Source organism: Lynx rufus, unplaced genomic scaffold (assembly GCF_022079265.1).
Source record: "Lynx rufus isolate CCGP_SWC_20201006 ecotype Redwood Valley unplaced genomic scaffold, mLynRuf1.p SCAF_2, whole genome shotgun sequence".
NCBI classification, from domain to species: Eukaryota; Metazoa; Chordata; class Mammalia; order Carnivora; family Felidae; genus Lynx; species Lynx rufus.
Window position 1 is genome coordinate 204,468,171 of NW_025814834.1, and position 25,682 is coordinate 204,493,852.

At 54.1% G+C, this 25,682-nt stretch overlaps 1 protein-coding gene across 1 annotated transcript in view; it reads right to left on the reverse strand.

Moving 5' to 3' along the window:
* Positions 1–895: 895 nt before the first annotated feature.
* The window catches only part of GRHL3 (grainyhead like transcription factor 3), a 31,601-nt gene continuing 6,814 nt past the window's right edge, over positions 896–25,682 (reverse strand). Inside the window, exons 2-16 of the mRNA XM_047084803.1 lie at positions 23,724–23,910; positions 20,614–20,675; positions 18,870–19,215; positions 18,540–18,613; positions 17,185–17,338; positions 16,863–16,974; positions 15,404–15,498; positions 13,586–13,744; positions 12,951–13,029; positions 12,695–12,828; positions 10,651–10,685; positions 9,451–9,539; positions 8,475–8,560; positions 6,001–6,065; positions 896–1,711 (exon numbers count right to left, since the gene is read on the reverse strand). Coding sequence (XP_046940759.1) covers positions 1,597–1,711; positions 6,001–6,065; positions 8,475–8,560; positions 9,451–9,539; positions 10,651–10,685; positions 12,695–12,828; positions 12,951–13,029; positions 13,586–13,744; positions 15,404–15,498; positions 16,863–16,974; positions 17,185–17,338; positions 18,540–18,613; positions 18,870–19,215; positions 20,614–20,675; positions 23,724–23,789 — 1,671 coding nt within the window. The 5' untranslated portion in view covers positions 23,790–23,910 and the 3' untranslated portion in view covers positions 896–1,596. The remainder of the gene's footprint in view (positions 1,712–6,000; positions 6,066–8,474; positions 8,561–9,450; positions 9,540–10,650; positions 10,686–12,694; positions 12,829–12,950; positions 13,030–13,585; positions 13,745–15,403; positions 15,499–16,862; positions 16,975–17,184; positions 17,339–18,539; positions 18,614–18,869; positions 19,216–20,613; positions 20,676–23,723; positions 23,911–25,682) is intronic.

Sequence of the window (25,682 nt, forward strand, 5' to 3'; positions counted from 1 at the left end):
AGTTTATGGGAAACCCTTACGTGTAAAAGGGGAAAAGCGGGTCTGAAGTCTGGAGGGTCCTCAGAAGCTGCCGCTCTCCCCTCCCCCACCTCGAGGTGGCCTCTGAGACCCAGCGGTGAGCTCTGGGGCTCTAAAGATGATAGTTACAGATGACCGGCGTAGACCCACGCCCCTCATTTCAGAGCCAAAGAAACTGAGGCCCAGAGGTGGTCGTGCGCTAGGAAGCGGGCAAAGGAGGAAGGAAGGGCAGGTTTGTCGTCTGTTCCCTAAAGGGAATAAAGGCCTTGATTTGTAGCCGTTGTCAATGTCTGTGGTGTAAATGCTCCCCGGGCAACGTCCCAGCATGATGTCACTGACCACGAAGCTGGGAAGAGACGGGAGCACCAGCTTCTGTGAGCTGCTGAGTCAGCTGCGGGGAGAATGGTGAGGCCCAGAGCGTGGGGGCGGAGCTGGCAGAGAACTCCGGTCACGTGGCTCCCAGCCTGGGGCTCCGCCCCGGGTGAGGTCCTTCCCAGGACTTCTTCATCTCCAGTCAGTGGTCTTATGGTCTTGACCTTCAACCTGTGGGGCGGCGTGAGACACAGATCTCGACATCAGGATCCCACTCCCTTCCCGGGGGCACCTCTGCTTCGCCCGTGCCCAGCTCTCACCACCAGCCTTCGAGCCCAGGTAAAGCACCCTCAGGACAGAGGAGGAGGCGGGCCCAATCTGCTTTCGCCCTCTCTTCCGGGAAGACTTCCACAGAAGGAACAAGTGTAGCGTTTGAAGTAATACATAGGTAGAATTTTATTACTAAATACCACGTGAGTATACAAAATGCATAATTGAATAACAGCTAAAAAAAAATAGTCCAAGAATGTGAAATACACATTTGTTGAAATGATAAAAATGCATCCATGAAAAATATAAAATGTTGCATATATATACAATATATACTTATATATATATATATAACATAAATGAAAATTGTAAATAAGAAATGTGTACATCAGTGAACAGGCATGGAAGTTATTTTATACAGCAGCCACTCCAATGAATCAGCTCTATTATTTACAACTTGTATCAAGGAAATCCGGGAGAAAGAGAGTGTTTCCACCATGGTAACATTTAAAAGTTGTTTGCATTGAAAATCGAAAGAGTTTTCAAGTTAATTGACCAAAGGGTAAGGGATCCTCAGTCTGAAGTTGATGGAAGAATCAAGAATGCAGGCCGGACAGGAGTCGAGTCGGCTTTGGGAGTCGGAGGGTCCACTGGCACCATCTGAACGGCCAACCAGGCGATGGACTGAAAGCAGGGTCTTCCGAGAAGGAGACAGGCTATGGGAACGTTAAGCAGGACGACACTCTTTCTGGCTGGGCGGGGGCTGGCAGGAAGTCCAGGGTAGATTCAAGCATGAGATGGGGTTCAGGTCAGGACACCTCCTGAGTCCCTTCCTGACCTTGACATCTGTGGGTCTGTGGTGTGTTTTTCTCAGGGAGGGCATTCAAGTAACAGCACTGGGGCATGAGGAGAGGTTGTGTGCGGCATGGGCCACTCCCCAGGGGGCTCCTTGCCTGGAGCCACCCCACGGGGTCTGAGGGTGTGGATGCTTGGGCCTCACAGCTCCTTCAGGATGATCTGAATCTTGCCATCAAGCTCCCCCATGTCCAGCAGGAAGGCGACGTGGTTGCTGTAGTGCTGGATGATGTTGTTGTCCATGTTGACCAAGATTCTGGAAGAGAAGAGATGTGTCTAGAATGTGGCAGGCCCCTTGCTTCAGGGCTGCTGGGTGACAAGGATGACAGTAACGGTTACCACCTCTTGGGTGCCAACATTTCGGGCACCTCCTGGACTTTCCCTCTGACCGTCAGAACAACAGAGACGGGTATTCACTGTCCCCCATTACGGCAGAGGCCACGATCCCCAAGTGGCCGAGCCACACCTCCAACCACGGCCACCGCTGCGCCAGACCACCTCTCCTAATACACACGAGTGTGGACACTTCGAGCAGCTGACGTGAGATGTGTGGAAGATGCGGTGTTCCTTGGTCACCAGGCCAGACCGAGGACTCGGGCACAAAGCGAGAGTTCGAGCACAAGAGGTGTGGTGGGTGGACCAGTGTGGTTGGGTTCAATGGGAGGCTGCACTGTGTCACTCAGATGTGCCCGCCTGAGCCAGAGGCAGGTGCCACACGAGTGCCCTCTCAGTTCCACCCCCACGAAGCTGCAATCTCACAGATGGTACAAGAGACTTGAGGGGCTCCGTCCTCTCTCCCCACACCCTCCAGGCAGGGACCTGGGCCAACCTGAGCGGGACCAAGCCTCCACGCCGTGGGCCTCCGCAGAGGGTCAAGGCCACGGTGTTAGCCAGAGGACACCCCTCTGGCTGCTGCCTCCCCGATGAAGAGCCCAGCAAGATGTGACCTGACCTGACCACACCAGCTTCCCTTTGTAACGGAGTTGAGTGTCTGCAGCCACTCATCCATCCCCACTAGCGTTTGCCAAGGCCGTTCCATGTGCAGGCCCAGCAAGAACAAGGGCCACACAGAGATCCTAGAGCCTGCCCTCCAGGAATTCAGAATCTAGTAGGGCCCGAGAAAATGACTCTTTGTAACCCTGTTACTCCAGTGGGTAGATGGGGAAGCTGAGGCTCAAAGAAGCACAGGGGTCACACAGTTAACAGATGGCAGACTGCACTTGAATCCAGACTTCGGTTTCTTTCTGCTGTACCAGTTTTTTAGAAAGAAAAACAAAAACCCTATGAATGTAAGTTAGGAAGTGGCATATGCAAGGAAGGCAAAATCCAGGGCTGGGAAAGAGGTTAGATGGCCGCAAGGTTATTTCAAGTGGGGCGGGAGTCGGGGGGCTGAGGATCTCACGTTACTGCTCCCTGCTTCCGGCAAGTAGCTGTTGGCTTTCCAGGGGAAGCTCCGGGGAGGCGGTAGCCTTGTCCCCATCGTCCCCGGGTCTGGAGGATGGAGACCTTACAGAAGCAGCGAGCCTAAGCCTATGGCCTGTGTCGGGCCGTCTCTGCAGACGCTGCTGCTTCCAGCAAGGAGGTCTGGGCGCAGGCTGCCCAGGGTGGGGTGCTGACTGTCAGTGTCTCATTACGGCGCCCCACTTCCTTAGGTCCTGTCAGCCGTTCCTTCCTTTCACAGAGGGATCCTCGTCCGGGGGCTGCAGGCTGGGAACAGACCGGAGGAGGCCGGGCCTGGGCCAGAGGGGTGAGCGCTTTGCTGGCAGCCGGGTGTGTGATTCGGATAGTGGTATTTACTGGGGGCTTCTAGATGCCAGGCCCTGTGTGCCTTACGTGCATGAACTTGAAGGCTGCCTGCCTCCCACTCCCCTGCCGGGCTCCCCGCGGGCCCCGAGTGCACACCTACACACAGGGGATCCCAGACAAGCCCTCAGACCCCTTCCCTTCAGAGGTCAGTGACAACCGGGCCCTAGGGGCAGGGCTTGTTGGGAACCACTGTCCCAGAATGTGGGCCTCTTGTCACTTGCCAGCTACTAGCTGTCTTCTGTCCTGGTTCCCCTGAAACGCTTGGCCAGCTGCCGGGGAAACAATGTATTTGTTAATCTTTCAATCACTCAGTGGTGCTTGTAAAGCTGATTGTATCTACCTTTGTCCAGGGGACTCTCAGGAGGGTTCTGTGCAAAGAAACTAGGCCATCGATTAGAATTTTCTCTCTTCCTCAGAGGAGGTGAGTCTGACGCTGAGGGCGGTGGAAAATGGGCCCGGCATCTCCTCTCCCCAAAGCGTTTTTGTGGACTCTTCTCATTTAAGCATCTCAGAGGATGCTAGATCTGAAGTTTTCATGATTGCGAGCGTGGGGGGTGTAGGGTGCTTCTGAAGGGCCGCTGAGTGATGCCCTGGGCTACGGGGTTAGGCAAATACAAGACCTGGCCACGGTCTTCACTTAGCAGTTAGAGGAACAAGCAGGAGGCGAGGTAAAAAATGGGTGCATGCACAGGCTGGAGACAGGCCGGGATTCCTTCTGCTGGTTACTAACTACTCTGAACCTCAGTTTCCTCATCTGTAGAATTACAGATAATCACACCGAACTATGCCTGGGACTCATTTAGCCCAGCACCTGGCACACAGGACGTGCTCCACACGTGGACGCTATCATCTACCACGGGGGCTGGGGCATCCTTGCGTGCGTACCCCCACCCCCAAATCACACCGACACGTTTCCTAGCCCCTCAGCGCAGCCTGCAGTGGCATCCGTCAGGGAGGCTGGTGGCCCAGGTGCCGCTGCAGCTGGGGGGCGTGGGCACTGGCACCAAGGGGAAGTAGGGCTGGGCTTGTCTGGGCAAAGCAGGGCCTGCCCTCTGCTATGAGGTGGATTCCGTCCCAGAGAACATGTGAGCCCCAATCTGAAACCGAAACTCGGAAGAAAAAAGCCCACAAAAAACCCTAGGCGCAAAAAAAACCAAAAAAACAACAAAACAAAACAAAACCCTAGGCGCTCATACAACCAAAACCCAACGGATCCTTCTCCAGGGGCTACAGGACCGCACACCGCCCCCCCCCACCCCCTGCCCTTCTGGGGGAGGCTGCTGGGAACCAAAGAGGAGGGAGGGCTAGAGGCCAACCCCCGGGCCTGACTGGACGGGGCCTCAGCCTGGGAACAAAACCTGCCTGGCTTTGCAAAGCCTTCTAAAAAGGAAAGCCCGTAGTCAGTAGCCACGGGGCGATGCCCAAGCACCTTCCGGGGGCCGCTAGTAAGTGCAGCTGGAGCTACACCATCTAGAGCAAGAGGATGGGGTCTGCGCTGTGTGCAGAGGGCTGGGAGTGGGTCCTCTGGGCAGGGAATGGCGCTGACAATTCCTCGCTAACCCGAGGCCCCAGGCTGGGCAGGTGCAGGGACTCAGTTCACAAGGGCCGTGAAGGTCCAGCTCACTGGCTCTGACCACGGGACCCAAACCTGGGAAGGCAGTCACCACATGGCCCTCCGTCTCCCCTTGCCAAGGGATCTCCCGGGCAGATAGCAAAGGGTGCTGTGGTGTTTAGCACTAATCCCCAGGAACATATGGAAGGTCCCGCACGGCTGGACCCTCTGCAAGGTAAAGCTTTATTCTCTGCTGCCTCATCCAGACCTGAGCGGGAGGCCTGGGGAGCATCCCCGGGGGGCTCCCTCAAAACCACATCAATCACTACCCCCTTTCCAGACTCATCAGCAGCTTTGCCCTTCTTGGCCCCCCTGACTCAGCCTGTGGCCACATTGCTGGGCCCTTCTGCCTCCACGCCGTTACTCTGCTGCTCCTGCTCCTGGATATTCCTTATCACCTCCAAGCCTCAATTTCCCCATCTGTGAAGCATGGGTAATGGGTGTCTACTTCATAGTGTGGCTGTGAGAGTTAAGTGAGCTACTCATAGCCCAGTATCTGGCACATAGTCGAGTGAATGGTGGTCACTATCATCATCGTTATAATCAAATGACTTGGCTATCCAGCGGCCTCGGAACTTGGACCTGGGTCTTCTGATCTTTGAACCTGTGCTGCCCCTCCACCTGTGGTCTCTACAAAGACCCTTCCATCAGTCTGCCACTCCTTTCCTTCCTGGTGGTGTTCAATGTCCGGTCTCTGCAGGTGGCCTTGCCTGACTGGGGGCTTTCCACCCAACCCCACACCCCTCATCCTTTCCACGAAGCCAAGTACAAATGCTGCTTGGCATGGGCCAGGCAGAGCACACCTGCTGGGAGCTCCCAGAGCCAACACTTTTAGCGGGAAAGGGGAAGGGGCGCCTGGGTGGCTCAGTCGGTTGAGCATCTGACTCTGGGTTTCGGCTCAGGTCATGATTTCACAGTTCGTGGGTTTGAGCCTCGAGTCAGGGTCTGCGCTCATAGTGCAGAGCCTGCTTGGGATTCTCTCCCCACTTTCTGTCTGCCCCTCCCCTGCTCACGTGAATTCTCTCTCAAAAATAAGTAAATATTAAAAATTAGAATAAAAAAAATAAAATAGAGGGAAAGGGGCAGCACAGGGGGAAGGGGGAGGGAGAGCTGTTATGAGCACTTACCCCCGCTTACATTTCTTGTAGACTTTGTAAATGTTCTCTTCAGGGAACCCATACTTCTCAGAGATCTGGAAGAAAACAGTAGGGGATGTGTTGTCTGCTGCCCAGACTGGATCCATTCCAGCCTTTTATACTAGGACTTTTTATTTCCTGATTATGAATGTAACATACATCCACACTGTGGAAAAATCCAGAGAGGACAATTTCAATAGTCCCTAATCCTGTTTCTCAGAGATAAACGCTACTGACATCTGGGTGTGCCCTTTCCCATCTTTTGGCCATGTGTACAGATCTTTTATGTTCCACACAGCTTTATAGAACTGTTTTTAGTTAACACTGTATGTTATAAGCCTTCCCGCATCACAACAAGCTCCTGAAAAACTGCATGTTTAGTGGCTGTAAAATACCCCAAAGAGCAGCCACCAGGTCCCCAACCTTCGCCTGTAGTCAGAACCACACTGTTCCAGCGGGTTCCGCTCACCAGCTGCCGACTCTGGGCAAACTAGCTGGGGAAGCCGGTCGAAGTGCCTACCTCACAGGGGTGCTCACGTGACCGATCTGGCCCGTGTAAAACACCTGGGTCGGTTCCTGGCGGTGGAAGGCCTCCATAAATGCTCACTGTTGTCCTTTTAGAAGGGGAGTGGTGGGGACGCTCCCACCCTGTCGCGAGGGGGATTATCGAAATATTGCCCCCTTCTAGGCAGGAATTACTAACCCCATTGGATGGGGGAGGATGCTGGGCTCAACCAAGGCCCAGCTGGATCCCTGGTCCTCCTGCCCCATCCCAACCGTCACGACCCAAATCACGGGTGCTCCTTCTGCAGACGAAGAACCTGCAGCTCCGAGGCCCGTGAGTGTGGCCGTGAGAGCCAGCCCGCTTCTCCCAGACCACCGGAAGTTTCCTCCGGGCCAGATGGGTCTGGTCTGGTCCCAGCACCACCACCCGGAGGGCAGACTCTGAGCCGGTCACCAGCCTCGGCTTCCTCGTTTGCAAAACAGGCACAATAACGGGGTAAACACACAGCGTGGTCCTGCGCAGGGACCGAGATTACACGAAGGGCCCAGCGCTGGGCCTGTGCCCTGGTGAGAGGCTCGGGCAGAGGTTACTCTGCAGTCTGGCGTTACTGGCTGCGGCGAGCCTCAGACCAAGGGCTTCAGACGGACGTTCTCTCTGGGTCTTTTAGGAAGAGGGTCAGGTTTGGCTCCTCGGTTATTCTCCGCCCTGCCGGAGATCCCTCCAGTCCAGAAAAGTTCTTAGGCTATTTGTTTTAATGGCTATATGGCTAGAAGCTTCCAGGAGGAAGATCTCCATTCACTCGAAAGGACTTAGGTATTTTCTAACCATAAATTGTACAAAGACGGCGTAGGCTGCCCCGTGTGGCGGTGAGCTCCCCATTCCTGGAAGGACACGAGTCAAGAGCGGGTACCCGCCTGGGGAGAGAGCTCAGATACCAGATGGGGACCCTTTTAGGTACTGTCCGGCCCAAAGATTCTGAGTCAATATTCAAGTGACGTTAGTGGCCTTTTGTGAGCCCAACTTCTGGGGCTGGTGCCGACCAAGCAGGGTGGACGGTATGTGAAGTGACCAGGAGGGGATAGCCGAGTGGAGAGAGCTTGGGCTGGATGGTAGCTCTGTCACTTCGGCAAGTCGCCCGACCACTGGAAGGCCGTTTCCTTGTGGGAAATGAAGAGATAATGATGGTACCCACTTTTCAGGGTTAAGAGAATATGGTGAGCTAGCAAACGCAGCTCGCTTGACACGACGCCTGGCACATAGTGGGTCTTCAGTAAAAGGAAGCTGGTGCTATTATTAGATTCATTCCCCCCACCCCCACCGCCCCCCCGCCTGGCATCTTGGACCTGTCTGGCTTTACTCTGCGGTTGGACCTTTAAGCACAGCCGGCCCTGGTGGAGGCTTGTGTTTGCTCGGTTTTAAGCTGAGGCACAAAGCTGCTGTGGGTTTTGTTCAAAGCTCTTTTGCCCGCTCTGGCAATCTGGGGGGTTGGGGAAGGTCTCCTTGCCCAGACACCACCTTTGGCTGCCCCCGCCAGTGCCCCCCAGCCAACCACAGGCGAGAGGAATGAGGCCCCCTGGAAAAGAAAAGAGAGAGTCTCTGGGGCCTGGCCTTTTTGGGTTTCATTCCCATTAAAACAGAAACAGGTTTGCAAAGCCAACAAAAAGCTCTGCCCTGTCAGACAGCAGCCATCAGATTAGGGAGGATTTATGGTGTGTGTGCCTCCCAGGGTGGGGCCAGGGTTCTGGCTTCGAGATAACATCACAGAGGCACGCCCCCACCAGCCAGGCCCGCAGGCCCCCCTGAAATGGGGTGGGACAGGTGGACCATCAGAAAGCCAGGGTTCCAGCATATTCCTTCTCAGAGGCTTCCTGTGGGAAATCAGAACTGTGTGGTGAAGAGTGGGGACAGGAACTCAGAGTGGGGTCCGGCCAGGGCTGGGCGGGGTCCCAGGGCCTCTTACCGCATTCCTCAGCCCCTTCAGGTCTGGCGTCTTCAACATGAGGGCGTCAAACACCTCCTCGGTCTCCCTCCGCACATACAACAGAACTGAGAGGCAAAAGGGTGGCTTTAGTGGTGAGGGGAGGGTCAATGAGCCGGGGAATACCTCATGGAATGGGGGAATCTTCAAAAGTATCGTTTCGGGCATTCGATTGAATTCTGCAGGAAAGGCAAATCCTCGCTGAGGTCTGTACCCAGATGGGAAATCCCACGGGCTCTGCAGGCCCCCCTCAGACTGTGCTGATCTGGGCAGGTTGGAATCCCTGCTCTATCACCTGCCAGCCAGGTAACCTTGAAGAAGATATTGTTACATCACTGAGCCTCACTTTATCCAAATGGGAAATGGAGGTGGCTCCACCCCCTATTTCACAGGGGTGTTGGGGAATTAATGACATGACATTTTAAACACCAAGTGCGGTACGAGGCTCCATGCAAGGTTGCCAGGAGCCTTTGATCTTGGCTGCTGGCCGGTTTCTTCCTGATGATCAGCTATAGCCCCCCGAGGTGTGGGCACATCCCCCTCTCCCAGGAAGTTACAGATTTAGGCTGTCAGAGCCAGAAAGCCAGGTATGGAAACCCAATGCTGTTCCCACCCCAGAAGAGAAGGGGGGGGTTGCCCAACATAATGGACCTGTTGCCTCGGCCCAGCTGCTGTGGGATGCCCAACAAGGGACATGCCCACGAGGCCAGCGGAGGCAGAAGACCTCCGGCTCCACTGTCAACTCTCCAAGCACCCTGCGTGTCACCCTTATCCCCACTCCACCCTCAAGTCATGGCCCAAATCCAGCTCCAAAGAGCTCCTTGCGCCCTCTCTGCTGGGTGGGTGCCGCCCCGGCTGCCGGGCCAGGATTGGCATTCGAGGCTTTGGGGAAGGCCCCGTGGGGGGCTGGGGGCCACGCGGTGGGCTCAGAGAACAGATGGGCCGGGAGTGAGGGTACCTCTCTGAAGATCGTCTTCCTTGGCCTTTTTGGAGGGCAGAGACTCAAACTCCTCAGCGAAGGGTGAGCAGGAGCGCTTCAGAGGCAGCCTGGGGGGTGACGGGGAGGGGCTCGTGAGGAATCCGGGGGATCCCAGAGTTGGAAGGGGCCCCAGATGTGCAGAAAACCCCATGAGGGTAGGCACAGCGCAGGAGGACGGCGGCGAAAGCAGCAGGTTCTGGAGGTGGGACTGCCTGGGTTCGAATCCCACTCACTAGCTGGGTGACTCGGGATGAGTCTCTTAGTCCCTCAGTGTCCCCTTCTATCAAATGGGGTGACAATTAGGTAAGGACAAGAATACTTCATTAAGTTGTGAGGCTGAAGGACGTCATACAAACTGCTTTCAGAACAGCGTGTGACACACAGTTGGGTCTCAGTAAATACGGACTCTTGTTTCATCATCAGCGTGTTGTTCTTTTTCGGGAGAATCCACTCGGATGTGAGGCGGGGAGAGGGGGAAGCGTTGTGGGATTTGGAGGAAGACAGGCTTAGGTTCCAGCCCACCTCTGCTGCTTAAGAGCTGTGTGAGCCTGGCCACGTCACTTCACTTCTCTGAGTCTCTGTTTCCTCATCCATAAAGCCGGGCAATAACCCCTGCTCGCCTGGCTGGCTGGCACTGTGGTTCGGTGTGAAAGCACCAGAGGAAAAGTACCCCTTGTCTATGGGGGAAGAGACTGATATCGACACTAAGGTGCTTTCTTATGTGCTCTTTTCCTCTCACATGGCCCCCCATCCCTGCCTCAAGCCCACGAGGCCATTTTTCCATTTTTTCCCTCGGACAGGTCTCTAGGCTGACACAGGGGAGGATGGGGCCCTTCGGGGCGCCTCCCTCCCTCCTCAAGTCAGGGAGGGGGTGTGTGTGTGGACCCCTCAGTTGGTCCTCCAGCACTGTGGCCCCTCCTAACTCTCCAAATCTGTGCTACCATCTCAGAGGCCTTTTCTTTCCCTTTTTACAAGCAGGTGTCTCGCCAGAGATTCGCCAGCTTTTCACATAAAACAAACCCATAAAAACGCAGGCAGTTTCAGTGAGAAAGGAGCGTGAATGTAGCTTGGGGGTTGGGAGCAGAGTCCCATGGCTGCTTCCTCTGTGCCCAGGCCCTGGCTTGGGGGGCAGCACAAGCAGCAGGGGGCCAGGCGGGGGTGGGGGGGTGAGGCCCTTACCTGTTGGAGCTGCTCTGACCTGCCGAGGGCACTGCCTGCAATGAAGAGAGAAGACATTCTCCATCACATGCAGGCAGGAAGATGAGAGGGGCCTTCTGCTGCTGGTGGCCTTCTGGGGGGAGGGGGCACAATCTTTGTGGGGGTGAGGTGGGGAATGCGGTTGTGATGGCTTTCCAGCCCATTCTGCTCAGATTTAGTCCTCCTAGGTGAGCTGAGATCTTGAGCGGAAAGGGAACATCCAGCCCAAGTGGAAGGGTCGGGGACTGAGCCTGGAGGTGCTAAAGGGACGCGGCCAACTCCATGAGCCCCACCTGAGCCCCAGCTCGCCCAGAAGGGTCGGGACTGCACACCATCATGCAGGGCAGTGGAAGCTGAGGCACAGGGGAAAGGGGGGTGGGGGGAAGGGCACTCTCCGGAGGGTTCCAGAGACTGTCTGCGGCAGTCATCACTGGTTCCGTGAGGTGAGGCACCGGGCCTGGTGAGTGCCTCCGGAAGGAACGCACCCAGCAGGAGGCAGAGTCGGGACTGAGCGGGTCCCCAGGCTCATAGGTGCGAGGGTGCCTCCCTCTTCCCCACAGAGCAGCCGTCAGCCTGGCCACAGGGCCTTCAATCCCGAGAGCGGTCATCTCCCAACTCGGGGCCTCTGACTGGGGAGACACTAGGGTGATGCGGCCACCTGACTGTGGGGCCACAGAGCGCTTCCGGGGCGGGGCAGTGAAGGGAGGATGGTGGACGCAGGAGGCCTTTAAGTGTGGACCACGGGCCACATCCGAACTAGCTGCTCTCGGGGCACCTGGGTGGCTTAGTCGGTTAAGCAGCTGGCTGTTGGTTTCGGCTCAGGTCACGATCTCCCAGTTCGTGGCTTCGAGCCCCGTGTCGAGTTCCATGTGGGGAATTCTCTCTCTCTCCCTCTCTCTGACCCCTGCTCCTATTCTCTCTCTCTCTCAAAATAAGTAAATCAACTTAAAAAGGAAAAAAAGAACTGCCTGCTCTTTCAGTTCCAGAATCTCCTATTGTTCGAGGTCAAGGCACTGAACGCATCTTGGAGGGCAAGGGCTGTTTCTGCAAACAGTCCCACCTCCACGGAGGGACCTCAATGGCAGGAAATAGTCAGACTGTTTAATATGGAAGCAAACTACTAGATAGGCTCTGGAGTCTCGATTCTGCCACTGAGCTATGGTGTGGCCTTATCTGGGAAGTGGAGAGGACAGCAGTGTCTCCCTCGAAGGATGGCTCACTGGCCTGAGAGGTGGTACAGCTAGAATTCCCGGGCGTGGCTTCTAAAGCCGAGGTGCCTGCGTCCACACTCTGGCTCTGCCATGTACCGTGTGGTTTTGGTCTCCGCCTCAACGTCCAGCCCACAAGTCCAGGGAGAGTCGTGGTATCGATCTCCTGGGGAGGTAGTGAAGGTTAACGCAGCCGGCACGTGGACCGTGCCGACAGCGGCACCTGGTGCACAGTGAGCGCTCGCGGGCATTGCCGCGACCATCGTGATCCACACAGCTTTGAGTCAGCTGCAATCTAATTTGGGGCTCAGAAATTCGGAACCTCCGTGTGTGCCCCAGGTGTGAACGCTTTGGTGGTTATGAAATCCATTTCTTCGTTAACCTTCTTCTCCCCAGTAGAAAAGTTTCACTAATGTTACATATGGATGTATGTCCATGTTTTTAATCCCCTGGGATTCGATACAAGTATTTGCATCTTGATGTTAAAAAAAAAAGGCGGGGTAGGGGGGGGGAACATGCCTGGGTGCTTCAGTGGGTTAAGAGTCTGATTCTCGATCTCGGCTCAGGTCACGATCTCACGGTTCGAGAGTTCAAGCCCTGCATTAGCTTGGGACTCTCTCTCTTTCCCTCTCTGTCTGCCCCTCCCCCACTCACTTTCTCTCTCGAAATAAATTCATTAACTTAAAAATATATATACATTGGGGCCTATAAAGATCTAAATTGGTCTGTAGTGGCTGAGTGGTAGGTTTCTCCTCACTGGTCTGTGCTGATCAGACCCCACCCAGGGGGCGAGACGCTCTCTGGCCCAAGACCCTCACCCCTCCGGGACGCTGCAGGCTGGAGAAGTGCACATTAGGGATGAACAGCACCGGTGGGGTCTCCAGGTCAGCCTCAGGCCGCAAGTAGGTGGTCTCATTGCCCCTGAAGCCAGACAGCAGGCAGCCCTTCATACCTGCTGGGGAAAGGAAGACACTGCGTCCGAGGCCCCTCTGTTCACGTCCCAAGCCTCTGCCCTCCAGTCTCCTTCTCCCCTTCACCCCAGGCCAGCCCAGCCCCTGACTCATCCCCACTGACCACTGTTGCTGGAGTCGGGGCACTTGACCTTCCTCCGGAACTGCTTTCGTTCATCATCCCGCATTTTCCTTTCTGCTCCCTGCCGGGAAGAGGGCAAAGGGGGTCACCCAGGGCCTTGGGAGGGGCTGGCTGCTTTGCATCTTAAATCTGGACCAGCCATCCAGTGCTGCTTTCTTTCCAAAGTGAGACCGGGAGATGGGAAAGCACCAGCTCCCAGCCTACGCGGCCCAGCCCAGCCTTGTCTGAGGCCAGTACGGGCCACAAGAGAGAAACAGATGTGGAGAGAGAGGAACAGAGAGAGAAACAGAGAAGAGGGAAGTGGAGTCAGAGAGGGATGCGAAGAAGAAAGAGAAACATGAGAGAGACAGACACAGAAAGAGACACGGAGAGATGCTGAGGTCTAGAAAGAGATCTTCAGAAAGAGACAGAGATGAGAGACAGAAGCGCAGAGAGACCGGGGAAAATGCACACAGGGGCCAAGGCAGACAGTGACGAGCACACACAGGAGAGAGGTGTTTGGAGAGCAAGAAGCAGAGACAGACCGACACACCCCGCGCGGCTGGGGAGGACGCGAGGGTGGGGGCTGGCCCTCCGCCCCGCCGGGGCCCAGCAGAGGGCCCGTCCACCCCAGCCACCTTGTCACAGAAGATCTTGATCTGGCAGACGGCGCGGTGCACCAGGCGCTCAGCGCCCGAGCCACAGTCGTAGGTGTCGATCTGCAGGTTCAGGGGGACGCCCTTCACCCCCTTCTGCGAGGAGAAGTCTGTGCTGAGGCAGTTGACGCCGATGAACACCTGGGGACACACAGGGGAGCTGGATAAACAGCTTGCGCCGGCGGCCAGCCCTGCCGTCCCACAACCGCCCTGCATATCGAGCCTGGGAAACGGTGCCCCTGGAAGGCACCTGTCACCACCTCTTTTACAGATGGACAGACTTGTGCCCAGGGCGGCATGCCAGCTTTCCCCAGGGGACACAGGGGGTGCACGGAGCACCTAGTGGGCCTGGCACGCAGTGGCCTGTCATGGGGAGTGGGACGGCTGGGGTCTCAACCCAAAGCCTCCGCCCAACTCTGACGGCAGTCTGGGGTGAGTCTCAGCTGGGCACTCCCTGCCAAGCTCGCCTGACGACTGTCTGCCTGACCCACTCCTCCGTGGGGCGCCAGGGCCAGACCCCACTCCAGACTGGCCGCTGTTCTCTGGGACATTTCCCTCGGAAGTGGTCCTGACCTGCACAGGTAGGGGTGGGGTGCGGTGCCTGAGCAGATCCCCTTCTTTCCTCGGCTGTGGGGGGCCAGGCCCCCGGGCGGGCGCATGCCTGACATACCTCCCCCTCAGCCAACTCAGCCCTAATGCAGCTCCCACCCAGCTCACACCTGAGAGAGACCCAAGCCTGGGGGCTTAAGAGGCTGTGAGAAAATCCCAACCGAAACCCTCCTCTCCCTTCCTACGAAACTCTTTCCCCGCCTCCCCGAACTGGAGGCCCCAGTCCCTCCTCTGGCCCCTGGCATCTGTTTGAATAATAATAATCCCTCACGTTTGTGCCTCCTTTTGTGTTTTCGGAGCCCCTTCAGCTCCGTTTCCTCCCGGCGGCCTGGACCGCTCCATGAGGCAAGCCGGGAGACAGGACCCAGCTCCCCCGCTTGTCTAGGCCAGAAATGTTTTTGCCAGGGCTGGACCCAACCGTGGAATGATAGGGCAGGCCTGGCCCAAGGAGGCAAAGGGACCCAGTCCCTGAATGTCACCCAGTCCCCGAATGTCAGACTAGTGCCCTGTCCACGGTGCCGGCTCTCCAAACAGAAAACCAGGGCACAGAGAGGCCCGGAAGCACATGGAAAGTTGGCCTTAGGCACCAAATGGCTGGTATGAAAGAGTCACCAGAGGCTCCATTTTCAGGCCTCTCCAGTGGGTCTGGCGCCGGGCCCATCTCTTAGACACGCATGATCCCATGGAATAAATCCCCACCCCGGCCCCAGGAGGTGGACTCCTTTCCCTCATGACGGACGCGGGAAGCCACGTAACGGATCTCAGCCTCATCTACCAGACTCCAAAGCGTTTCTCCTGCCACACTGACGGCCTGCAAGTCAGGGAAGCTGGTGTCCTCGGTGGCTTGCCGTGTGACCTTGCACGAGGCTCAGTTCTCCCATCTGGTGAGTGGGTGGATGGGATTCGTAACGGCAGCCACCGCTTGGGTGCCGGACTGTGCTCTACTTCCACTAATCTCCCGTGATCCTCCCGTCAACCTCTCAGTGGGTGCTACAACTGCACCCCAATTTGATGGCCGAGGTGCCAGTCCGAGGTCACGGAGCTGGAGGTAGGCCTAGCCCTTCTGGCTTTAGAGCCAGTGCTGTGTGCCCTGCCTCCTCCGTAGGCGCCCTCATCAGAGCGGCTGCCACAATCCCAGGTGCCCACCTGGGGACTTGTGAGTGACCAGCCCCATCACAGCCACACACTGACCTTGGCCTCCTCGTTGACATTCCACACGAAGGACAATGCATTATAGGCCACCTCCTCGATGTGCTGCACGGTGTTGAAGTTTTCTTTGCAGTCGGCTGAAACCACAGGAGACCGGGAGAGTCAGGAGGAAAGGGGTTTGGGGACGTGGTGGGGAGGTGTTTGTACTGTCTTCCCCAAGAACCATCCCTCAATTGGGGTGGGGGGGGGCAGGGGCAGGTGAGCAGGGGGAAGGAAGGACTGACTGCTGCGCCCTGAGTTGCAGATGCAAAAACTGAGGTCCAACCTGGGAAGCAGATCTGCCCACACCCCACAGAGAATCCCTAACTCTGCCAACTAGGTCAGGGCCCTCATGATTTTGGGGTGGGGGTTAGCGTTCTCACTGGGACTGTGATTGAGGAGATCTCCCAGATAAAATACTAGTAGTAGTGATAAGGGCAGTGATGGTGGTAGGAATATCAAACAAACGGTAGAACCACCACCCCGTTTATTGAACACGTCAATGTGGCGAGCCCTCTGTTAATCCTCACAATGATACTATGTATACGCAGTTTACACACGCAAAAAATGAAGCTCGGAGAAGTCGGGTCACTTGACCAGGGTCACACAGCTAACAAAAACAAAAAAAAAAAAGGCACAGCAAGAATGGAGCTCAGCTTTGGCCCCTGAACACAGGCTCCTACCCACTTGCTATGTAGCCTCTCAGTTAAGTCACAGAATCACCCCTATGTATATCATGTTCTCCGGTACACGTGCTCCCAGGCAGAAGAAACAGTACGTAGGCAGGCAGGGCGGCTGGCCTTATTCCATTTGACCGCCGAAGAAACTGAGGCTCGGAAAGGGGAGGCGACACAGGTCACACGGTCAGAAGAGTGTGGAGCCAGAACCTTGAGGCCCCAGGATGGGCTGTGCCTCCTACGTGTCCCATCCCAGGGCCTGGGGCAGGGATGAGGCGGCACCTCGTGCCCCTTCCCCGGGCCCCCTAGCTGCTGACAGACCTGAGGTCCCAGCTCCCAGAGCAGAGCTCTCTCGCACCGCCCTTCAAACCTTCCCAGGCACCAGCTGCCTGCTCTCTTGTCTTATGCATTTGTGTCTCAATTGGCTAAGCCCCCCGTGGGGACAAGCAGGCCAGGGGTCTATTTATCCAACACTGTTGGGGTCTCTAGGGCACTGTTTATCCCAAAGCAACACAGTAAAAGGCCACAGCCTGCAGCCAACAGATGCAAATCCCTGCAAACCCCATAGTTATGACCTGGAGACAGGGGCCAGGCAGGCGGCTGGGGTCAGAAGGAAGTCCTGCAGAGATCACAGAGGGCTGGGGAAAAGGGCACTTCAAGACCTGATTGGGGTGTGTGTGTGTGTGTGTGTGTGTGTGTGTGTGTGTGTGTGTGTGACAGAGAAATTGTGGGGGGGAGGGCAGAAGAGAGGGAGATGGAGAGAGGAGGCTTGAGTGGGCTCTCACCCACATCGATGACACGCTGCTTGGCAGTGGGTTGCCGGGAATGCCAGTGCTTCCAGAAGCGTAGCTGTTCCACCGGGACTTTCTCATTGTCAAAGACCACCATCACCACACTCTGCAGGCACAAGCAGCCACAGTGACTCCCAGCCTCCTGGAGAGGCCCGGGCATCCCCTGACCCTTCCCAGAGCCTTGGTCTGGTACCCCTGCCCTTTTGCCTCAGTTTCCCCCACTCTGTGGCAATGGACATTTATCCTAGGGTCCTTGTCAGGCAGGGCTGGCCCAGCCATCCTACCCCTTTCCCAAGCTGCTCCAGGGGCAACATACCTTGACTTTGTTGGAGGACAAGGCAAGGCCTTTGCCGCCTGCTGGGGTCCGCAGGGTGATGGGATAGAACTGGCCTTTGTTGAGGTAGGCCATAGGCGACTCCCCTGACTTGATGTGGATGGCTTTGGGGGAGCCCAGGGTGTACTCAAAGTCACTGCAGGGAAGAGAGGGTGAGGACAGTAAGGCGGAGCTCCCAGGCAGGAGTATCCCAGAGGGCAGTGGGGCAGGGAGCCTGAGGCTGTGCTATGGATTTGCTGTGTGACCTAGTAAATCACTCAACCTCCCTGGGCCTCAGTTTTCCACACTTTTGGTTTCTTTCCTTCCTTTTTCCTCTTTCTTTCCTCTTTTCTTTCTTTCTTTCCTCTTTTCTTTCTTTCTTTCCTCTTTTCTTTCTTTCCTCTTTTCTTTTCTTTCCTCTTTTCTTTTCTTTCCTCTTTTCTTTCTTTCTTTCCTCTTTTCTTTCTTTCTTTCCTCTTTTCTTTTCTTTCCTCTTTTCTTTCTTTCTTTCCTCTTTTCTTTCTTTCTTTCCTCTTTTCTTTCTTTCTTTCCTCTTTTCTTTCTTTCTTTCCTCTTTCTTTCTTTCTTTCTTTCCTTCCTTCCTTCCTTTTCTTCCTTTCTTTCTCCCTCTCTCTCTCCCTCCCTTTCTTCAAGATTTTTAAAATTATTTTTCTTTTTAAGTAATCTCTACACCCAATATATGGCTCGAACTTACAACCCTGAGGTCAAGAGTTGCATGCTTTACGACAGCCAGGCGTCCCTGGAGTTTCTATTTAGTGGTTTCCTTGAGCCACAATCCTGCTGAATAACAAATAATGGAAACCAGAGAGACCCCTGAGGGGTGACAAAACCATAGGGGAGACTAAGGGCAACAGAATCTTAGTTTTTTTGTTTTGTTTTTGTTTTTAATATTTATTTGAGAGAGAGAGAGAGAGAGAGAGAGAGAGAGAGAGAGAGCGCCCGTGCGTGCACAAGCAGGGGAAGGGCAGACAAGCGGGGGAAGGGCAGATGTGTGGGGGGGGGGGGGGACAGAGGATCCAAAGCAGGCTCTGTGCTAACGACAGAGAGCCGATGTGGGGCTTGAACCCACGAACCATGAGATCATGACCTGAGCCGAAGTCAGACAGCCTGACCGAATGAGCCACCCAGGTGCCTCAGAACCTCAGTGTTTTAAACAGGGCTCTGAGCCCCTTGCCAGCCCAGGAAACAAATGGAGAAGTCAGTCTCTTTCCTTTCATGTGCCTTCACTCTCCTCTTCTCATTCATTGATGATGGCTACTCTGGGGACAGTATGAGGCTCTGTCTGTAGCCCCCGGCCTACTGCCCAAGTGGCCAAAGTTCCAGAGCAGCTGAGTTACCTCTTGGGGCTGGGATAGTCTTCTGGACACGGGGGTTCTGGGGACGTTTTCAGGATATCTGGGAAGAGCAGTGACTGCAGAGAAACACAATTCAGAGAGAATAAATGGCCACATTCAGGCTGCTGGGGCCTCATCCCGGGCCTGCTCCATACAGCTGTGCAGGTTGTTTAGTGCACAACTGGAACAACAGTACATGGCAAACCTGCCTCTGCTCTAGGACTTTTCACCCCATGGATTCCAAACCTCTGATCTCCTCACTGTCTTCTCCCCTTCTGCACATGCATGCACATATCCAGGGATGCTGTGAGGGGTATGGGGGTGGGCCCTCACCTCCTGTGGGTCATCTTTGAAGGTGCTGTCAGGCTGCCAGCGCTGTGTGGGTGGCACCCCATGAATGCTCTCAAACAAGGAGCTGAGGGAGCTGTTATCATACACGTCACTGGTGGGCAGCAGGTAGCTGTCCACAGAGCCAGCTTCCAGCTTGCCAGGGCCTGTGGGGAGGGGAGCTGCCTTGCCCGGAGTGGGCACGGCCCCCTCCAAGCTCATCAGGTTATTCTTCTTGAGCACATCTGGGTACTCTGGGGCTCCAGACACATTCTCGGTCAGGAATTTCATGAGATGCGTGGGACTTTCAAGGGGAGCGAGGTCCATCTCATACTCCGTGCCATGGTAGTACCTGGGGAGAGACGAGGGCTGAGTGAGTGCCCCTCTTCTCTCCAGGGGCAGGGGGATCCTTGGCCGGACTGGAGGGTGAGCACCGACCTTCTTTAACACAACGTCACGTCGGACCTTCCCGACACGCGTGACTCAGGGCACAGTACCAGGCCCGTTTGTCACAGGGATGAGCGGGGAGGAGGGTGTTAAGAACGGAACAAAGTACCAGCTCAGGGCTGAAGGGAAAACATTTGCTTTATCTTTTACTGTCCTTGGTAATTTTAAAAACTGAAATTTTATTTATTTCTTATCCAGAGTCCAATGTCTCCACTTTAAAACACCTGTATTCAGTCATCAATACAGTGTGTGTGTGTAGGGGGTGGTGGTGTATATTTGTGAGTACAGTTAATATATGTTCAGAAAAAGGTCTAGAAGGATATGCCCCAAACTGTTAAGGGGGGGGGAGGGGAGTCGGAATACAGGAAACTTTTACTTTCTACTTTATACATTTCTATAGAATTTGAATATTTTATAACAAACAGGTATTACTTTTGTAATCCGAAAAGCTAACAACATTAAAAGAAAAATTAGTTTTCAGAAAAGTCCCACACACTAAACCCTATTGTTTCTAGCATGGAGGGGCCCTGAGCCAGCTACATGAGTGGTAATGCCTGCCTTAGCAGTTTGGATTTTCTGGAAGGCAGACAGAAGCCCGGAAGGTTTCCCAGCAGAGGCCCTACATGGGGCAGAGCAGTGGGGGAGGTGGTGGGAGAGGGGGGCTGGGGCAGAGTAGAGAAAGAGCAGGGTCCCTCTTAGTGCCCATTTAACCACGAGCATGGCCTGGGCTGCCTTCCACAGGGAGAGGAACATCAGTGCCCCAAGGCACTAATGCCAGGCAGAGGCCCAAGAGAGCCAGAGGAAAGAAGTACCTGAACCACCTCCCCTCCTCCCGCCCCAGGCCAGGTCTCCCTTCCCGGGAGGCTGCAGGGAGGAGGGGTTTGGAGCTAGGACAGAAAAGCTGCCTTCAGGGCTTTTCCTAGACGATGGCTTTGAAGTTTGTTTTCAGTAATCTGTGTGTTTGTGTGTGTGTGTGTGTGTGTGTGTGTGTGTGTGTGTGTGTGTTCAAGCAGGGTCTCTATGACTTGGTGGGCCCTAGTCTCTTTTGCCTTCACAGGCTCCTTCTTCCATGAAAAATATTTTAAAATACCTTTTACAATTGCATTGGTATAAAAATAAATATAATCCAGGTTGGATTACAATCATTGTTTTCTTCTGATTTGACAATAAATTCTAACACTTTCATGGGCCCCTAAGAGTCCCATGGGTCCTAAGCCCTGAGCCCTCTGTGCCCAATGGATAAGCCCAGAGGTGGAGGTAAGGGTGAGGAAAGGGGCAGAGATGGTATTTGGGCGTGCCTCACCTCTTTCCTTGGTCATTCCGGCCCCCAGTGCTGGAGGACAGTATCCGCTTCTCCTTGGGGCCCTGAGAGGAGAGGAAAGAGGGATTTATACATTTATGTTAAGACCAACCCCCACCCCCCCACCAGCAGACTTGGCCAGACAGGGGAGCTACCTTGGTCACTGGGAGAAAACCTGCCACCCAGTCCTTAGAGTTGGCAGGCCATCATTTAGTCTGAGCCCCCAGCTGGAGAAGTACCCCAAGATTAGCAGTTAGGCATCATGGAATTTGGAGTCAGGCAGATCTGGATTAAGTTCTAACTTGACCACTTCAAAGGGCTGTCTGACTCTAGATAAATGACCTCGCCTTTCTGAGACTGTTTCTTCATATGGCGAGTGGTGGATTATAATGCCTACTTCAAGGGTATTGTGGAGATTTATTAATAAAAATAATGCTTACTTTTATTTTTCGTTTTTATTATTTTTTTAATGCTTACTTTTTAAAAAAGATCTGATTTATTTATTTCCTATTCTTTATTTATAAATGTTCATTTTTGAGAGAGAGCAAGTTGGGGAGGGGCAGAGAGAGAGAGAGAGAGAGGAGGAGGCAGAGAATCCCAAGCAGGCTCCACGCTGTCAGCGCAGAGCGCGACGTAGGATTCGAACTCACAAACTGTGAGATCATGACCTGAGCCGAAATCAAGAGTTAGACACTTAATTGACTGAGCCACCCAGGCGCCCCTTAAGACTTTACTTTTAAGTAATCTCTACACCCAACATGGGGCTCGAACTCACAACCCCAAGATCAAGAGGTACGTGCTCTGATTGAGCCAGCAGGAGCCCTTTCATTGTGGTTTTTCAGTAGAGTGCTTCTTGTGCACGGGGCCCTGTATGAAGGGCCTTCTATGTGATCTCTAATTTAGTCCCTACAACCACTCTGTGACAGCTACTAATGTTATCTCCATTATATGAATGAAGAAACTGAGGCCTAGAGAGGCTCTGTTGTCTTAGTGGTTAGGAGTACGGACTCTGGATCCAGATTTCTTGGATTCAATTCCTAGATAGGCCATATAGTGGCTGTGTGACCTTGGGCAAGTCTCTTAACCTCTCTGTACCTCCTCTGTAAGACAAGGATAATAATGGCAACCTCAACCCCATGTATGTTTAGAACAGCACCTAGCATATGGAGGACACTATATAAATGTTATTTTAATGATCATAATTATAATATCGTTGTATCTTAGAGCATCTAGGTCATTTCGACTTCTGGCTAATAAAGCCATAACCAGGGCTCCAACCCAGCCTGGTGACTCCAAAGCCTGGGCTCCTACTCACACCCCATGGGACAGGATGAAGGAAGGTACCTGGCATTCAGTAAGAAAGGATAAGCTGTCACCTTTAGAACTATATTGTCCAAAACCACATTGCCAGTCTGTGACCAGACCAGGTCTCAAATCCCAACTCAGTGCTGTCTTCACATCATGAGACCCTGTCCTCATTATCCACGGAGCTGTTCTGAACCCAGAGTGCCCTGAAATGGGGAGGAAGGGCAGGTGTGCCTCATCAGGACACAGTATTTCACTAAAACCACCATAGGGGTCACCTGCGGCTCCCCACCGTTCTGGCCCTGGGGAACGGTCCTTTGCCTGGGGAGATGGTGCTGGATTTTACTTTATGGTCCAACCTCAAGCCGTAAATCCCAGGCCGGGTTTCAATCCAGGCCTAGGACTCTTAGCTCCCACTGTGTCTCCAGTCGGCCTGTGCCAAATGCTGTCAGGATGCTATTGGTCTGCTGGGGAAGAAGTAAGCTAGGGTAACCATACCACTCCAAGGGAGAAGGAAAGCCAGAGAGAAAATTGGGGGCCTTCTCGAATCTGGGGCCACACGTTCCATCCTTGGCCCGTGAATTTACACAGAGAGTTTGCCTTCCCCCTTGGGGTAAGGTAGATAAAGTATTTCTTTGGTCAGTAAATGTGAGGGCTTATTTACAAAGTAGCTTTAAATCTTCAAGTTCAAAGCCAGTTATCTCAATAATTGGCTGTTTCTGTTTCCTATTCTCAAATCTGGGAGAGTCTCTTAGAGCAGTCACCCAGCCTAGGGAAGGTAAGAAAGTTTGCTGTCATGTGACAATTCAGACAGATGGGTAGGGGCTGCTTGGAGCACTGCATTGAAAAAGATTCTTCAGCCCCACGTACCCCCAGTGAGAATGCAGGCTGTAATCCATTAGCAATGTCTGGCACAGGCACTGGAAGGGGTAGCTAGGTCACTGTGTTATGTATTTGTTACTGCTGACTACTTCAAGCCCGCGTGTCAGATATGGGAGGGCCTAATTCTCAGGAGGGGAGAGTCTACCAGAGTGTCAAGGCCAAGGTCCCCGGAAACAATCAGAGAACAATAAAGGCCGTCCGTCAGGAGGTGTTGAATCATACAGAACGGCAGCAATGGCAGGAAGGACAGTCAGACACTCGGGAGAGGGAGAGGTGATGTGGCAGGACAGCTGCCAAGTGAAAGTGGCCTTGGGAAGAAAAGAAAATGGTTCAAGAGCAGAAGGCATGATCCAGGTGGTAAGGTTGGGATAGGTGGGGGGGGGGGACAGGGCAACTGGGGTGACCCAAGGGCAGGGGCAGAAGGAAGATGGCAGGTGTCAGGGCGTGTGTGTGCCATTGGTACACATTGATCCATTCCATCAGCACACACGGAGCACTGAGTGTGTGGCCAGTAGTGTGGGGTGCTGAGGACCGAGTAATGATCACCACGTGGTTCCTGCCCTCGAGAGCTCAGTCATGGGGGAGATGAAGAAATAAATGCATAAATAATAAGTTTCTAAAGACAGAGTCAAGGGTAATGATGGTAATAATGAGGGAACCAAGAGGCACAGAATGGGAGACCCAAGAAAACCTTCCCCGTTCTCAGTGAATGAAGGAGGTGACCTTGAAGCTGAGATCCAGAGTTAAGAGTGGGGTTTGGTCAGGGGGAAAGGGGAGGGGGCCAGGCAGAGGGAACAGCATGTGCAAAGACCCAGAGGAGAGAAAAAATACAGCGAGGGGCTGGGGGAGGCCTGCGGGGCCGTGAGGCCTGAAAGCGAAGGCATACATTCAGTCAGGGGGGGACATGCCCAGAGGGGTGAACGCACCATGTAGTAGTCGTAGAGGAAGCTCAAGGCCGCCACACTGTCGTCGTCGCCATTGACCCTCATCATGGCCTTCGTGGCGGCCGTCAAGGGGTTTTCCAGGTAGGTCTTCCAGGCCTCGTCCTCACTAGTGTAGGGGAACTTCTGGAAGTTGACTGGGTCATTCTTTAGCAGTCGTACGGACCTGAAACTAGAAGGTGAGTAAGGAATGTTAAATTTAGGCTGTCCCAGAAGAAGGTCCATGGATGGTCAGCCTCAGGCCAGTGCCCAGGGATTTCAGAGTCTTAAAAACCTGGAACCGTTTCTTCTGCCACCACCGAGCAGCTTGGGGGACTAGAACGTACCTGCCCTCGGGCGCTAGATGCTTTCAGTCAATATCAAATGTTGCCATATGAAAGCCGTAGACCTCGGGCCTCAGTTCCCTCATCTGCAGCACAAAGACCATAATCCCAACCTTGCAAAGCTTCAGACAGGATTCAGTAAAATGTTTCCATGGTAGATCCTTATTCAAGGGGGATTTAGCATTAGAAGGATAGGAAACAATGACAAGCTGTGAAGAACAAAATTTCCAGATGGCCCAGCACAAGTTCTTCCAAAGAAGTTCCTCTCCAGACTGTGAAGGCCACGGAAGGCTGGCGACTGTTGCAAGTTAGGGAGCGTGGTGAGGAACAGAGAGAGCCAGGGTGAGGAAGCCTGTGGGCAGAACCTGGTCTTGGGAAGTGGCCTTTCAGACCAACACGGATTGCAGAGGGCACGAGCAGCCGCTCAGAGCCAGGAACCAGAGGCGAAAGCTGGAGGGCACGCGGAGGAGACGGAACCCGGAAGGGCTGAGCACTCAGACACGTGCAAGGCATGTGGCCCAAGAGACGAGCCACAGGGGCTCAAAGGAAAGAGATCACGAGAGGCTTTTTGGAGGAAGCAGGACATTTTAGCAGGGGGAATACTCAGCACTGGGGAATAGATCACACAGAAGAGCCAAGGGAGGCCATAGGGATAGGGACAGGACACAGAATAATGATGTAGATTATTAAAATTATCATCTAATCTTTATTGAGCATTGACCACGTTTCAGATGCTGTGCTAAGCACTCTCCATGGATTCTCTTACTTAATTCTCATAAGAACCCCGCAAGGCAGGCACTATTAGTGTCCCTATTTTAGAGCTGAGGAAACTAAAGCTCAGAGAAGCTAAGGGAATTGCTCAAACTCCTGTTAGTGAGGGGCCCTGAGGGCAATTAAGCTCAAGCAGGATGATGCTGTAATACAGGATGCTGTTCTCAAACTTTAGCTGCATCCGAATGGCCCGGAAGGCTTATTTTTAAAACACAGAATTCTGGGGCGCCTGGGTGGCGCAGTCGGTTAAGCGTCCGACTTCAGCCAGGTCACGATCTCGCGGTCCGTGAGTTCGAGCCCCGCGTCAGGCTCTGGGCTGATGGCTCGGAGCCTGGAGCCTGGAGCCTGTTTCCGATACTGTGTCTCCCTCTCTCTCTGCCCCTCCCCCGTTCATGCTCTGTCTCTCTCTGTCCCAAAAATAAATAAACGTTGAAAAAAAAAATTTTTTAAAAAAAAAATAATAAAAAAATAAAACACAGAATTCTGGGCTCCACCCCTGGCGTTTCTGATTCAGTAAGTCTGGGGTAGCTGGGGGTTTGCATTTCTAACAAGTTCCCTGGTGATTCTGATGCCGGTAGTCTAGGGACCACCTTTTGAGAATCATGGTTGTAAAACGTGCTCGTAACGGTGAGCAAAGGCATAGAGGTGGGAAAGTTCCGGTCTGTTCATTTTAGAGCAATGAGTGTGTGGAGAGTGGCAGGTGAGAGATGGGAGCAGCTAGGCTGGGACGCTGCGGGAGGCTAGTGGGTGGGCAAGGACCTCACAATCATGCTGCAGGAAGTGCCCTCTAGCCACCCCGTGGCTCAAGCCTGCATTCCCAGACACAGAGTGGTTACAGCAGCCAGACCAC